This window comes from Argentina anserina, chromosome 3, assembly GCF_933775445.1.
Source record: "Argentina anserina chromosome 3, drPotAnse1.1, whole genome shotgun sequence".
Taxonomy (NCBI): Eukaryota; Viridiplantae; Streptophyta; class Magnoliopsida; order Rosales; family Rosaceae; genus Argentina; species Argentina anserina.
Genome location: NC_065874.1, coordinates 3,267,447 through 3,283,145, shown reverse-complemented (window position 1 = coordinate 3,283,145; position 15,699 = coordinate 3,267,447). Strand labels below are relative to the sequence as shown.

The 15,699-nt window shown below is 38.5% G+C and overlaps 3 protein-coding genes across 3 annotated transcripts; 1 reads left to right on the top strand and 2 right to left on the bottom strand.

Annotated features, from left to right (window-relative positions):
- Positions 1-873: 873 nt before the first annotated feature.
- Positions 874-1,755, bottom strand: LOC126786156 (abscisic acid receptor PYL12-like). Its single transcript, XM_050511895.1, has 2 exons — positions 1,645-1,755; positions 874-1,606 (listed from the first exon to the last, which is right to left on the bottom strand). Exon 2 carries the CDS (start codon positions 1,542-1,544, stop codon positions 1,023-1,025), a length of 522 nt encoding a protein of 173 aa, XP_050367852.1. The 5' UTR covers positions 1,545-1,606; positions 1,645-1,755; the 3' UTR covers positions 874-1,022.
- On the bottom strand, positions 1,656-4,212 carry LOC126786144 (peroxisome biogenesis protein 7). The gene is made up of 2 exons (XM_050511882.1): positions 3,015-4,212; positions 1,656-1,784 (listed from the first exon to the last, which is right to left on the bottom strand). The coding sequence occupies exon 1, from the start codon at positions 3,986-3,988 to the stop codon at positions 3,029-3,031; it is 960 nt and encodes a 319-aa protein (XP_050367839.1). The 5' UTR covers positions 3,989-4,212; the 3' UTR covers positions 1,656-1,784; positions 3,015-3,028.
- A 6,300-nt stretch (positions 4,213-10,512) lies between these two features.
- LOC126786153 (uncharacterized) lies at positions 10,513-11,233 on the top strand. Its single transcript, XM_050511892.1, has one exon. The coding sequence runs from the start codon at positions 10,565-10,567 to the stop codon at positions 11,072-11,074; it is 510 nt and encodes a 169-aa protein (XP_050367849.1). The 5' UTR covers positions 10,513-10,564; the 3' UTR covers positions 11,075-11,233.
- Positions 11,234-15,699: the final 4,466 nt, after the last annotated feature.

Below are 15,699 nucleotides of genomic sequence, written 5' to 3'. Positions count from 1 at the left end.
AAAAGTACTAAATAAGAGGCCAACTCTGCAGAACATCTGAACATCATGTTCTGATTCATCTTTTTAGTAACTTGGGATGAATTAATCAAATTATAATTTCTAGTCAAAATTATAATCCTCAACTGCTGCTTTCTCAAAAAAAAAAACAGAGAATAAACAGAATAAATCCTCACCTGCTATGAACTTCTCTTCTGACATGCCTTACTAAAGCACCAGAGAAACAGCGCAGCATATGAAGGCAGCTTTCTCATGATCCATATCGGAACCAAGTTATGGAAAGCCAACCCTTTTCTTTGATTCAACAATGACATGGATTCAAATCACCAGCCTTCCGCTCTATAACAGTTCAGCGGAAGGGTTTGAAGGTATCAATTTCCCGTCTTGTGCTTCCACACCAGTTAACGGTTGCTCAGCAGTGCTTGCCCTCTTGGTTAAGTTTCGGACTCCTTGTAATCCAAGAGATAAAACACACAACAAGACAGATCCCTCTATTTGCTAAGTTTTTACATATTTACATGTATGTATTATGTTCTGGCCAACTTAATGATAATTGTTGGCCGAATCTTAATTTTCCGAGAAAACTGCATCGCCACTGAGCAATCTGTACCTTCATTTTAAATTACATGCCAACTCTTAGTTTTGATCGAAGATGACTACCAAAGGTGCAAATGAAGTTGAATTGCATGGAACACTTTGTTTTCAGTTGCACCTGCTGCTTTCATTTATCTTTTCACTAAATCAATGAAATGAGAAACGGCCTTGGTCTTCTTGGTAGCCATCGAAACCAAGAAGCCAGGACCATACCAAAGGAAGTTGCTTTCTATTCTTTTCTTTCAATTTAACCAAAAACTGGGTAACGGAAGTACGGAACAAATTTCTTGTAATTAAAATGACTGCGAGATTTATTCCAAAAATAAAATAAAAATGCAAGCGCATATTACAACCACAAAAAGAAGCTACAACAGCATAGCTAAAACAATGGCTACACAGAAAAATATGGAACAACCTTCATAACCTCTTAACTATCTTATAGACCCTTCAATTCTACAAACTAGTTTATCAAGAGCAGACATCCTTTCTGTAACTTTAGCCAGGGACCTAAGGTTGCACTGTATGATAGTATTAGTAAACAAGCAAGTATCCTCTTTACTACTCCCAGCAGGAACATCCACCACATAAGATTGAATCACAAGAGTCTTTCTATCCTTATCTTCGTTCACTGTCGTAGTAGAGCTGTAATTCACTAGCTTGTGTTCTCCACCAACAATGCTGAAATTTATGACATGCTTGTCATCGTCAAGCCTGTCGAGCCTCTCCATGCTGGTTTTGGCTGGTAAGCCGGTGTGGACTTCAACTTCACGTATGCTTCCTATGCCTCCATCTCCAGCGCACATCTTGCAGCTGCTTATAAACTGCTTGTAGACTTGAGGCTTATCAAACTGGCGAAGAACTGACCAAACGAGAGGAAGCGGTGCATTTATGGTCTGGACCAGGCTTGAACCACACTGGTTTGGTAAGAGGGCATGGCAATGGTAGCTCTCCATTATGGGTTTGTTTTCTGGGTTTGATAATCGGGTACCTGAGGCTTGGTGGGAACTGTTCCTACTCTTCTTGGTGAATTGGAGACCATGTTGGTTATGCTACATAAAGGGCTTGTGGATTGGCATAGAGAAAAGACAAAATAATCTCTCTCTAGCAGGCAAAGGACAAGAGTTGAAACTTTAGAGCAGTTACGTTTGTACCTTTGCAGCTGCTTTAGAGCAGTTACGCCTGTACCTTTGCAGCTGCGTTGAGTTCATCTACTATTAGTATAGGGAGGGTTTCCTTATTTAGCTACATCATATGATCTTATCTTATCCTGCAATTCATGGATATATGATATACACATAGACAAATATCATATAATAAAGTCATAATTCTGATATATTGTATCACAACCACCTTTGTTTTCTCAGCACAATCTCCTGCATTAAATTGATTGGGAGTTGTGCTTGACAGGTTAGATATTATTTGAGACTCCAGTGTCACTACCACTCCTGTTCACATGGACTCAACAATCATCTTCATACCTATCTTAAGAATAATATCTACAGTTTATTTGACTATTTTTATTGTTTTATAAATGAGATATTTGCAAATATCTTGCTCCACAGAATAATATCTACAACAATCCACCTGGTGAAGATCCCCAGGTTTTGGACAACCATCCTTAATGCACCTAGACAAGCTTAAACACCTAACATCTAATCATTAAATAGCATAATCGTAAACAGACATCAGGAAATGTAAAAGTAATTAGTTCAGGTAGAGTGATATCTCCAAGTAAAATTTTAGCTTTAATGTTTCCAAGTAGTTGAAACTTTGATGTCTAAATATGCACTCAGCCAACACAGAAAAGGAACTCTCATCACTCTAGAAGCAATTCTATTTAATGTGGTGGAGCTAAAACAAGGAACTCTTTGTGAATCTGTTTTAGACTTAAGCTATTCAGTTGCAGTATACGATGGTATAAATTGACAACTAGCCACAGTTTTTAAGCAGCCAAATTTATTCCGCCTGCTAAGCATCTACTAATACGAACACCTCCAGCTCCAAGTAATACACATTCATAGTAGTTAGAATTTCCCTAGTCGGAATGTTCCTTTCTCTAAACACATCATTTCTCAAACCTCTACGGCAAAGCTCCAAGTAATACACACATTCATAGTTAGCTAGATGGAAACAAAAGCAAAGCAACACTCAGTGAAGCAAACCATCAGCAGTTCAACACTAGCACAGATACAGCACACAGTAGAGAGAGAGAGAGAGAGAGAGAGAGAGCACACATCAAAGATGACCAAACAAGCAGTCTCATTTCTCAGTAAACAGCTAAAATCTTAGTTGTTCATTTCAATTTTCGCTATACATGTTCCAAACATATGATCATCATCATTATTCCGTAAAACTAAAGCAATTGCAGCAATCACATTTCACAATTCGAAAACTAGTATAACAAAGAAAGGAAGAAGACTCACTTCAGGTTTTTTAATCAAGGAGCTCTAGGATCAGTACCGTGCTGCCAAACATAGACGAGCTCATCCCAACCGGTGCTGGCCAGCAGTCCCTCCACCAAAACACTCATATCGATTCCGACGGCGAACTCCGAGTGATGATCGTACCTCCCCACCAGCGCGTCCTCCACCATGTAATCCCACAGGCAAACCGACATGTCGTACGAGCATGACATCATCAGGCTCGGCCGGTGCGGCGAGAATTTGACTTTTCTGACGGCGTAGCCGTGGCCGTTGAGGACCGCGATCGGCGCGCGGATGGAGCGGACGTCCCAGACCTTGACGGACTTGTCGACGGAGGCGGTGGCGATGACGCAGTCGTCGTACTTGTTCCAGTCGCAGGAGAGGATCTCGAACTCGTGCGCCGGGAAGATCATGGTGGAGCCGGGCTCGCGGACGTCCCAGACGCGCGCGGTGCAGTCGCCGGAGGCGGAGGCGAAGACGTCGGCGTGGCGGGGGTTCCAGACGGCGGAGTAGACGCAGTATGCGTGCTCCTTGAAGGTGCGGACCGAGGCGGGGCGGTCGACGGTCCAGAGCTTGACGGTGTCGTCCCAGGAGGAGGTGAGGAAGGAGTCGCGGCGCGTGGGGTTGTAGTCGGCGGAGGAGACCTCGCGCGTGTGCTCGTGGAGGGAGCGGAGGGGGTTGGAGGCGGGGGGGAGGTTGAGGTCGTAGAGCTTGACGGAGCCGTCGGCGACGGCGGCGACGAGGAGGGAGTCGTGGGATTCGGACCAGGCGAGGTCGTAGACGCCGTCGGCAGTGTCGAAGGAGACGAGCTCGGTGATGGGGGCGGGGCCGGGGCCGGGGGAGAGGTCGATGACGTGGAGGCGGCCGTTGCCGAGGATGCCGAAGTTTTGGGAGGTGGCGACGGCGAGGCGGGACTCGTAGAAGGGGCTGAACTTGACGGAGTAGCCGTTGAATGGGGTCTTGAAAACCGGCATTGTAATTCCCTAACTAACTAACTCCGGTGGCTCTCTCTCTCTCTCTCTCTCTCTCTCTCTAAATTTGAAGGTTTAGATTTTGGGGGATTTACAGAGTCCGCTGGATTTAGGGGCGGGGGAGATTTATCTTCTTCATTCTTTCTTTCTTGGGATTCAGAGAGTTTTGAGTAGAATAGGTGTGCGCTATCCAAGTTTTTCGTTCTCTTGTAAAAAATGAAGTCAACGTGTTTTACGTTTACATGAGTTACTACGTATTCAAATTTGCTTTAGGGGGTCATATTAACCATGATTAACTGTAACCAAAGAGCTCATTAATTAAATCTTATATTATTATTTTAAGTTGATAATATTAATAGTGATTCTCTCTCTTCCTTCACGAGCAAATCAATGAAATTCAGAAATTCAGGACGCAAGAAACATAACACACTATATTTTAATTATTCGGTATCGATGTATCGGATTCAATTAAAAAAATAAGCGAAAACGGAGAGGCTCGACATCGTAAACGAGAAAACGATGTATCAGATTCGAAATATCGGCGATATCACTGATATTTCGAACAGAGCTCTCTGGTGGCTACTTGCTTTTCCCTATTTTCACCACGATGAATTAGACAAATGCATTTTATAGATCAAATCTCACTAAACTGATCATTGAGATTTTTGGGTGAATTAATTCAATTACTGTATTTTATTTAGCACTATTTTGTTTCTTTATATACAGTAATAAGATAAACTTAAACTAGGATTTATTGTCGACAATGTACCGCCATCTCCTACTCCAACCTTGACACCGTCGCCGACGACCTAGCAAAGAAGAACGTTTGCCTCTCCCTAGTGGCCTAACAATGTACAGTCACTCCTACGACAATGTACAGTCATCTCCTCTTTATGATCTCAGTAGCCGAAGAGGTGAAGATGATTATGCGGGTAGTTGTGGTTGACTATGAGAAAGATAATTCTACTCTTGATGAGAATCTCAATCATGGTCGACTTGGTCTGTGCTATTGTTGGTGCTGGATGATAGACTACTAATAGTAGTGGCAATTAAGAGAGAGAGAGAGAGAGAGAGAGAGAGAGAGAGTTTTCATATGATGGCCCCCTCTCCAAAGAGTTTGGGGGCGGGGTGAGCAGAAGGGTTTCAAGACATTTTTCCATTTCTTCCTGTTTAAGATTGTTTGGAGTAATGTGTAATTTGATGTGTTTTTTTTGTTTGTGTTTGGATAAAAAATCAGAGTAATGTGGAATTTGGAGTGTTTTTTTTTATTCGTGTTTGGATCGAAATCATATGAAGATATTTTGGATTCTATTTAAAAGTAAGCGAAAATGTAGTAGTTGAATAAGAGTGTCTTGTTTTAGCTTATATAGTATAGTGATGCACAGGTATGTTCTTATATATCCCTTCCGAGTATGTTGTATGCAACGAAGAATTATTAAAGGATGCTACTCATTTATTCAAGGATTGTTGTTTTACTCAAGGTGTTTTGGGTAGTCTAACTCAATCAATTCTCTTTATTCCTAGAGAAATTCTTGGATGCAAAGATGTTCTATTGTGCTTTTACCCAAAAGTTGGACTGGACTATTAGTGTCGATGTGGTTTACTTGGAAAGCCAATAATGACTTGGTATATATAGTCTGATATTTTTTCTCAGCCTCCTTAAGGCCCAGTTTGGGATTGATTCTTGACCTGCTTCTGGGACTGCTTCTGCTTTCAGACTTAAAGTATGGTGTTTGGTAAAATCTCTTAAAGCAGCTTTTGGTCAGAATTGCTTCTCCTAACAGCTGATTTTGAGAAGCTGCCATTTGGTTGTTTTTGGAGGTGCTTTTGGAAAACAAGAAGCAACAGTAACTCATTTAAATGAATTTGAACCTAACTACCAACTATGTCCTCACTCTCTCTAATTCAAGCTTTTCTTTTCGTTGCACTATTGCTCTAATTCTAGATATGCTATGAGTTTTTGTTATTTTCATTGCAATCCCAAAATTTCCATCTTTGGGTTTGATTCTCATTCCTGTGAATTTTTGTTTCTTCAATTTATTGGTATTTGAATTTGAATCTGTATTTTTTTATTTAGCCTCTTTCTTACCTTTAAAAGAGGTCGTAGAATTGATTAAATCTTAGTTATGCAGATATTTGTTGAATTGAGGTTTGATTACTTGCTAGCAATTCGGATACTTCTCATTCTTTAATACAACCAAGGTCCGCTGGTTCCAGAATCATGATTTGAATATCAACTAAATTAGAATGGAAAAAGAAGTAATGCAAGGGTGTACAGAGGACAATTGTATTTATTTACAAATAAAAATAAATGTTAACTTAATTATAGTAAATCTAAATATTAATGAAAATTTACGATATATATATATTTCATTAATATCAAATAGTTCTTGGAAATCTATGACATCGACATAATTTCTTATAAAATTTAGTTAAAGATCATTTTGTTGGTGCATAAAAGGTTGGATAGTGTTTATTCAAAGAAAAAAAAGGTTGGATAGTGTGTAAAGTTGGAATTGAGTTGGAATTATCCAAACTATAATTTGATTCATGTCCAATATGGTAATCATACACAACCACAATACTATTTTTAGCAAGCCCCTTCAAAATAATTCAATCTCAATTCTCTTTTCAAAAACAGTTTACCAAACACCTCAGTTGATTCTTCTTGCAGCAGCTTTAAAAACAATTCTGCCTACAACAGCTTCAAAAGCAATTCTGCACACAGCACAACAATCCCAAACTGGGCCTAAGTCAGGTTGGGTGCTACCGCAAGGCTTAATGGTTTTCGTGCATAACATGTGAGACCTCGGAAATATCCAAGAGTTTAAACTAGATGGTGCAAAAGCACCTCAAGACTGGCTTATTAGTATTTGTATGGATCGGGATAGTGCTACTTGAGGTAGACATTGTTGTTCTTGATGGAAATGACTTATATGTTGCTGGTTTTGTTCTGACTGTTGTATCAGTTATATATATCACCTGCCCACCTGAAGATTGCTTACAACTGGTAAAGGGGCTATATGATGTTCATTGTACTAATCCTCAATTGAGTGTTATATGACGACATCTATTCAATTCTTGCTGAGCTTGGGCTTCCCACTTTAGACTCATCTATCAGGGGAGTAATATTGCATCATTTTGCAAAAGGGGATATAACTAATATACCATATTGTGATAGTTTTGCCTCCCCTCCTTCCTTCTTAGAGGAGTTATTGATCGAAAGATTGTAATTTATCTTCTTGATTGAATGATTTTCGTTTCTTCTAAGAGAAAAACATAATAAAATCATGTCCTGTTATGCTGACCTTTTGGCAAGAGAAGTTATGTGTGGTTCGGCATTTCTTTCAATAGAGACATAGAGGAGCACTCTTTCAGTGACTATATGCAGAATTGCAAACTGGCCCTATAATGCCTCTATTGGTCTTTAAATCGATCGAATCGGACAATCAGTTTGCGTATCACTATAACACTTCCATTCCCTTTGATTTGTTCATATAATTTGACGTGTTAAGATTATGATTCTATATTAACCAATTGACAAACTTTCTTTTTTGTAATATTTGACCATCTTCCCTTCATGCATTGAGCCTTTCGTTCATAGTTAATAATGTACTTAAGTAATGACCTAGTTTGATTTATGCATTCACTAATTAAGAATCATTGTCCACCCTTTCTAAGACTGTACAACTTTTTGTCACGTATATCAAATGAAAATTTAGTTATATCTGAAGTTAATAGGGTAGTATACAAATCCTTCGTAACGTACCCAGTGTTCTTATCGTTGTAGGAAGGAAGAAGACGCAGTCACACAAGCTCCTCTGATCATTGATATACACCTGCAGCTGGTTTCGAGCTCTGCCCTATGGAACCCCTCGGTTCAAGCCTCATCGAGCTCTCGGCCTGACGCTGCTTTATCCTGGCAAGTCATATATCTTGTGCTCCAAAAAATTCCTTAAAAGTTTTGCTTGTTTGATTTAGATGTTAGTTAACCTTAGTAACACAGCCGAGTGATTAACCACCATGATGAACTTTAGCCCCAACCAGACAAACGGATACAGAAATCTATTTCAATGCACGATTGAGTTTCTGAGACCATAATCTAAAGCATATTCTGTACGCCTTACATAGCAATTGAGAACTGAAAGAAAACCCAAGAAAACTTGTCACCATAAATAAATAATTCTTCACCAAACACAATATCATTACCCTTAAACATGATAAATGGATTCATCAACAGCTTTGCGTTGGTCGTGGGCTATTGCATCAATGAACAGGTCCCGTAATTTTAGATTCCAGTTGAACTTAAGTTGGCAAATTTGGAGGTTTCCTGAACTAACTCATTAATAATATTTGGATACATCTCTTCGACCTTCACCATTTGTTCCTCTAGATTTTCTCATTTATAAGCAACGATATAGATCCAGAGCTAACATTTGGAAAAGTATTCTTCTTCCTTTTCTCCTAAGTTCTGGTAGACTTTTGTGGGCTCTAAATATAAATTTCACCTAATCCACTAAATTTAGAACACATTCACATGCAGAGGAAGGAGCTTTATAATATATGTATGGTGAACCCTGAATATAATGGATATGTAATTTTCAGAATCTGCAAATACAACAATCAAAACCTTTGATGCATGATGGCCCTCCCCTCCATACCTCACATGGTTCCCACTCAACAAATTTAATGGGCGGGACATGTTGTTGATGGGACATAAACTCAACACCTATAAATTATACATTATCAACTGTTTTAATCACCATGAAACTACACTTCATTTTGTATAATATCTCGATCGTAAACGTCTGAATGTTTCGGTCTAAAACATGATGATAGGGAAGAAGAACTGACCAAGGTATTTGGATCTAGATTGATATGAATGTGAGCTTCAATGATCTGGTACTCGGAATTTTACTATCTCTGAGCAACGGCATTTCTAAATTACATATCTAAACCGGTATACCAATTAAGAAAAAGATGCACTCAACCAAAAATTCCCAAACAACCTCCATGCCCCCATCTCCCTTAATATTGGACTCGCTACATTTAATAGCTATCTTTCACATACTTTTAGTTCAATCATAAGTTAGATAATTGGATTAACAACCACATGGCGGTTGAGCTGACCAGAATTTGTTGGGTGTGGAATTCACGTATTCAAGTTTGATTTTTATTGACACTAAGTGGAGTTAAAATCTCAATATATTTTTGGTGGATAGGGTGTCGAAGCTAGCATTCTGACATAATGTGTAATCACATTTAGAAAACCCTAAATTTAGAAAGTCATTTGCGGTTCATGTGTAAATGATCACATCAAATTATTTGAAGTTATATTTATGATGTAATTTACTCGCACCTTGTCACCTTGATGCTAGCAAAAGTGGCAAACATACAAATGTGGATTACTATACTAGAGTCAAACCGCTTAACAAAGCCAAAAACACCACAAAGAGATAAAGTCTAGGCCTAAAGTCTATCTAGCCAGATAGCCATCACACCTCACTTTCCAATGAAAACCACAACCCACATGATCTTACTTGGGATCGATTGAAACTTTGAATGTAAAAAAAGGAGGGGTGATTACACAACAACCTGATCTCTCAAAAGAAGACTTCCCAGTTCACTCCAAGTCTCCAGCTCAAAGCCAATCGATCCCTCCTGTCCTTGTCAATCAAATCCCACACAATTACTATTATTTAGAATAAATCCCACACAATTAATTAATTTCAGCTTCATATATAGCTAATAGTAACTAGATATTCAATGTTGCCTCGACACGTGTAACTCATTGTCTGAAGAAATTGAGCTAGCTAGGGTTAGGGCACCATCAAAAGCTTTACATGCTGGCAATCCCAATCGTGGCATAAACTGATAAACATGTGCCCCCCCATAAGGACCCCCCGAACCCTTTAAGAGAAACCCAAACCCCTAATAATTATTGAACTTGGTGATCGAGAATTCGAGATCGAATTGGGAGAAGGAGCTAAGAGGTATGGGGGACCCTAAATGATGAATCCCCAAAAGGGTGAAGTACAGGGTGATGTGCAATTACTAATGCCATGAATTTCCTCCTAATATTAAGCAAGTCATGACCACAAAATTCCCTCGTAGCGATCATCACCTCCGATCCAAGTCTCCGAGATATATATGATCAAACAGAGCAAGAGAACAAAGCTATATCATATCATTTGCTGTTAAGGTAGTGTTAATTAAGATTTCACATCTAAGATCGAAATTGGTTAATTACCATATATGATGATAATAACTCTTTTGCAATCATTCCAGTTGTTCAAAAGTAGTCTTAGAATGTCCATTTTTGTCTAAAATATTATATCACTGATGTTACTATTTTAAGTCCATGAACTCTCATCCGGAGTAAATATCAACAGCTGCCTTTTTCTAACCGATGGATACTGATTTCCACTTTCATTCAGCTTAATAGCTTATACAAAGGCTTATTATAGTTAAAGATACTACTTTTTCTCTCTTCTTCTTCAGCCTCTCTCTCTCTCTCTCTCCTCTCTATGAGAGAGACCACCTTAAGATAGAGAGGAGCTGCATCAGCTTCAGCTAGAGATGAAGAACGCAATCCGATGTTGCATCTCTTGCATTCTGCCATGCGGAGCTCTCGACGTGATCCGAGTCGTTCACTGCAACGGCCGAGTGGAAGAGATCAGCGGCTCCATCCGCGCCAGCGATATTATGAAGGCTCACCCCAAGCATGTACTCAAGAAGCCCTCTTCCTCGCCTTCCGATCACGGCGGCGTCGTCCCTAAGATTGTGATTGTTCCTCCTGAAGCCGAGCTCCAGCGCGGCAAGATTTACTTTCTCATGCCAGTTCCGTCGGAGAAGACGACCAAGTCGAACAAAGTGAAGAAGAGAAAAGTCCAGGCGGGAAATAACGACAACGCCAGCAACGTCGTCATGAACAGTATTTCCATGACCAACCTTCTGATATCGGATCAGTACTTGAGTGAGATACTGTCGGAAAAGGTTTCTACGCAGAGGGATCGGCGGCGAGGACGTGTCGGAGTGTGGAGGCCTCACTTAGAGAGTATTTGCGAGTCACCAAGTGATCTGTCATAATATCGATCACCATACCGGCCGGTGAGATTGTTCATCCATCTTCTTCTATCTTATGATTCATTTTGAAGGTGCATCATCCACTAGGGTTGCAACTGAAGTACTTCTATTCTATTCTTCCTAAACTTCTTTAAATTTCTGGCTTTTTTCCCCTTCTTTTTCCATCACTTCTTTTCTTTGTATATATGAGAAGATTGAGAACTATTAGGAAAAGAAAATAATGCAAAACAAGGGGTGGGATCTCATGGATATTGATTTATATATATATATACACACACACACACACATATATATATATATATATGAAGGCCATAAGCGGCTAGTAGTACTACTCCATTGATCAGAGTGGGTGTGCGATTTGTTTTTAAACTTGCTGAGCTTTGCATTTTATTTGAGGATGAATAGTGCTTATAAAGGAAACGAGACTAGTACAGCAATTCTACACATGCGCCTTCACCTAGATCATATAAGCTAGACTGCTTGAGTGAATAAGAATTTCAAGTTGATTGTGATATGGTTGTTGGAGTACATGCACGACTGCAATTTCAGTCTAATGTATACTTTCTATCATAAGATCATCAAAATGTGAAATGATTCATTTTTTATCGAGTGTCGGTCATGGTTCTGGATCGGCAGATGAATTGTAATGATTAAGTATCATCAACACTGGATCCCCCATCGTGCAGGAATTAGTTCTGTTAATTAGTGGGGACTTAAGTACTTGATGATCTGGATGTAAATTTTTTCGATCCCATTCTAAAAAGGATTACAGTAAAATCGATATTCCTAATTATATATGATCCAGACTTTTTTTTTTAGGGAAGAACTCAGGCTAATCGATGATCCAGCATGTAACATGCATGGTCTTTCTTCAGATATTATGTACGTACGTAAATGAGTTTCATCTAGAACCTTGATAATCGATCATTCCTTCAAAACAATCTCTTTCCGAACGAGTGCCAATTCGACAACCATGTCCATATATTGGAAGAGCTCCTTGGTCAGTCCTACATTTTGTATTCCATCAACGGGGAAAGGGACGTACAACCAAAAGAGGGGAGAAGGGCACAAACTTAATTAATCATCTGAAAGAGAAACACCAAAGAACTGATAAGACCCGAGAAAATCCTAAATCCCAATTACTCCAAGAGGATAGAAGACCATAATATAATGCTAATCGGATAAAATCGGAAACAAATTTTGATCCAAACCACCCCATCTCCCCCAGAGATTTATCAAAGCAGAGCACAAATATGATGATCAAAAGACACATTTAAGGTGGTGGATCTGATCATAGTGCCCACAAAGATAGATAGATGGATAGCTTTTTCCTCCATATATTCAAAAGGATAATACAAAATCTATGCTGCACTAGCCCTAACAAGTGGGTATATGGTATGTCTTTAAGCATGTTGTTCTCTTTGAGAGAATGATTAATTAGATATAGATGGTGCCAATGGCATCCTGTAAAGGTTTTATCACAGTGTGGTTTGACCTTTTCTTTTCGCATACAGCATCATCAGCATATGCTTGGTCGAACGAGAGCTGCGAGAGCCTAGCTAATAAGCTATACACTACTGGCTTTGATGAGCAAGTCCCCATCTTCCTTCCGATCCCAAAACATGATCGAATTAAGTTTCTGGACAAGTCCCACCATCCGGGGCCAACAAGGAAAGCTGTGTGATAGAGTTTAGATATGATTGACTTGGCTATATATCAGATCATCGATCAGGCTTAATTTGTCCGTCGGCAGATGTCAGCTGATACCAGAAGCTAGTTGTTTCACCCAAATATTGCAACCATTTTACCGGACCACATGCATTGGCCGGATTTCTAATATCTCGAAAAAGTTAAGTTTTGATCTAGCTTATCGATAGTCGTTTTTATTAGAATCGATATTCGTTCGATATATAAATGAACTATTTTTCGGACCAAACGAGTAATTATTATGTGTATCCGCCACACCACGTGTCACTGTCATGTCGTGTACCCAACTAATTATATTATGTCATGGTATAATTAACATGCACGCATTGAAAATAATAAAAGTTTATTTGAATATAAGAACTAATTAGAAACAATCACAATGAAAAATGAACCAATAACATTAAGGAAGTACACTATATGAGATATGTGGCGGGTATATATAATAATTTCTCTCAAACTTAATGATACGAGCCTTATCACATATATCGATCAAATATTCAAATGTCTCCGGATTATCATTCATACGGAAGAAGGTATACAAGTGGTATGAATAATACAATACTTTTTTCTGTTCTGGTATATGATAAAAACAAAGAAAATGTGTAGTTTTCTATGTGCAAGTGTTTTCTACGACATAAATATACAGTACTGATGAATTTATGTATGTGTATAAATACTGCACGAATCTTCTAGTAGGTGTTTCTGAAGAGACATCTTCTATCTAGTAGTTTACTTGTTGTTATATACAGTAGGGAGATAATTAAAAGGAATAAGAACCCTTCAACACTAAGCAATACATTTCCTATATATCATTTCGCCTAAAGATATAGTACTGTTCACTTTGATTACTGTTTTTTTTTTATGTTTCTGCCACTAGACTGTTGGCCTTTCGGGTTGGATTTTGACAAAAGTCACAAAACACAAACAAAAGCCGCTGCAGCGCGCGTGGCCTATGTACTAGTATTATACATGTAAGATAGAGCAAATTCCTGTTGATGGATCACAGATTTCTTATCTGTTTTCAGTTTTGTCACTGAATCTTTTGTTTTAGTTCTTCAAGTGAGACTGCATGAATTGTAGCTGTGAAGCATGTGTACATCAAAGGTTTTTGTGAAGATTGTGTCAAAAGTTTGTTTTGCTGCTGTTGTTTTTGTTCTGACAGCGTGTGTGAAACAGGTTCAATGCCACGTGCTCCAAAGAAGCCATTCGGTATGCCCTTTTTTCTGTCTTTATGTGATTGCAAATAAGTACGGAAAATTCTATCATACGCGGCTATATGGGATACGCCGGCAAATCCAACTGCTGAAGCACACCACCACCACTACGTGACAGCCCTTGTCAGCCATTCAACACCTGCTGTATGGTGTACAACGATGTACCCCAGACGAACCCAATAAGTACTGTGTCTTCCTTTGCGTCTTCGTTTTGGTACTGTTCAGTCTCACGTAATTTTGTTATTTGTTGCAGTTGAACATCACGACCCATCCTATAGTAAGATGACTAAGATCCTGACCATTTTTTTGCATTGCAGCTCCATTCGAATTTGGAACATCATTTTTATATGTTACTGGTTCACGTCTTGTGTTCACAATGTTGATTATAGTTTTTCTTTTTCTGAAACAGATGATGTATCCAAATTTTTTTGTGATCTCGCAGATCATTAATATTATAGTAAGCTGTAGATGCTTTAGATTTCTTAGAGATTTGTGAGTAATTATGCGGGTTCATCATTCTTGTGTTCTATATGGCAAAGAAAAGTATGTGTATATTATATATATATATATATATATCAATTCCCACTGTTATGCTAAACGCTGATTTTTGAAGATAAATTCACTCGCTGTTAAGTCACGTAGTCATGGTGGGTTTCAAATTACATATGACTGATAATGTCATGTCTAGCCAAATGATTATGTTCTGTGTGCCATAGAATGACAATCTGTTGCAGTGATTACAATCTTATATAATGTCTAAATTGGAGATTAATTTTTTTTTCCCTTGGTTATTATATAATCTTATGTCATTATTTAATCTCACGTGTGTTGTAAATTTGTCACCAACTCGTTTCTTTTCCCCCATGCAGAAGTCATGTTTACTTTGAGTAACAAACCTGGTTCGATCCCCATTGATGGTAAGGTTTAGATTTTGTTTTAAAGGCTTGTGAGAAACAATGTCTGCGAACTTTGCGCTGTATATTGTTGAACATGCATGCCTTCTCGATAGAGTTTCTGTTTTGCGCAATAATTAACTCGCCAGCCATTGATTAGCCATTGTGGATTTTACATTATGTATGGCTGTTGAAGAATAATTATAGTTTTTGATGCGTGCTATCAGACCAAAAAAAAAATGCGTGCTACATCCAAATTCTTTTCGTCTGTGTGTTTTGTATGATTCAAGTGAGGGCCAATTTAGTATTTGAAGTAAGATTACTGTTGATGTTGGCGTCGATCTGCATGATGCATATATAGCTGAAACACTATAATTGGTATAAAATGCTTTTGGGGTATTACTTGATCACTCATTCTTTTTTCTATGCCCCTTATATAAACTATCATTTATACCGCTAACACATCTGCAAGGTTGGGAAAGAGTGGCCACCTATGGTAAGAATTTTTGATATATAGATCTTTGGAAATTTCTTCTATATGTATGTGGGGAGTGTAATCGAATTCTTTTTTGATTTATTCAACATGTAATTAATCTATTTTATTTTCACTGGGCATTAATTTTGATTACGCTCTTTGATCAATTCAAAAAAAATCTCTTTGCAATACTTATGGTAATTATGAATGGATTGTTATTTTTCATATCAACAAGGTATACATCTAATACATTATAGTTAAATATTTTATACTCTACAAATTTATATCACTTCGTTCGTTCAGGAAAAAATTTAAGTCATCCCGAATTATAAATCATGG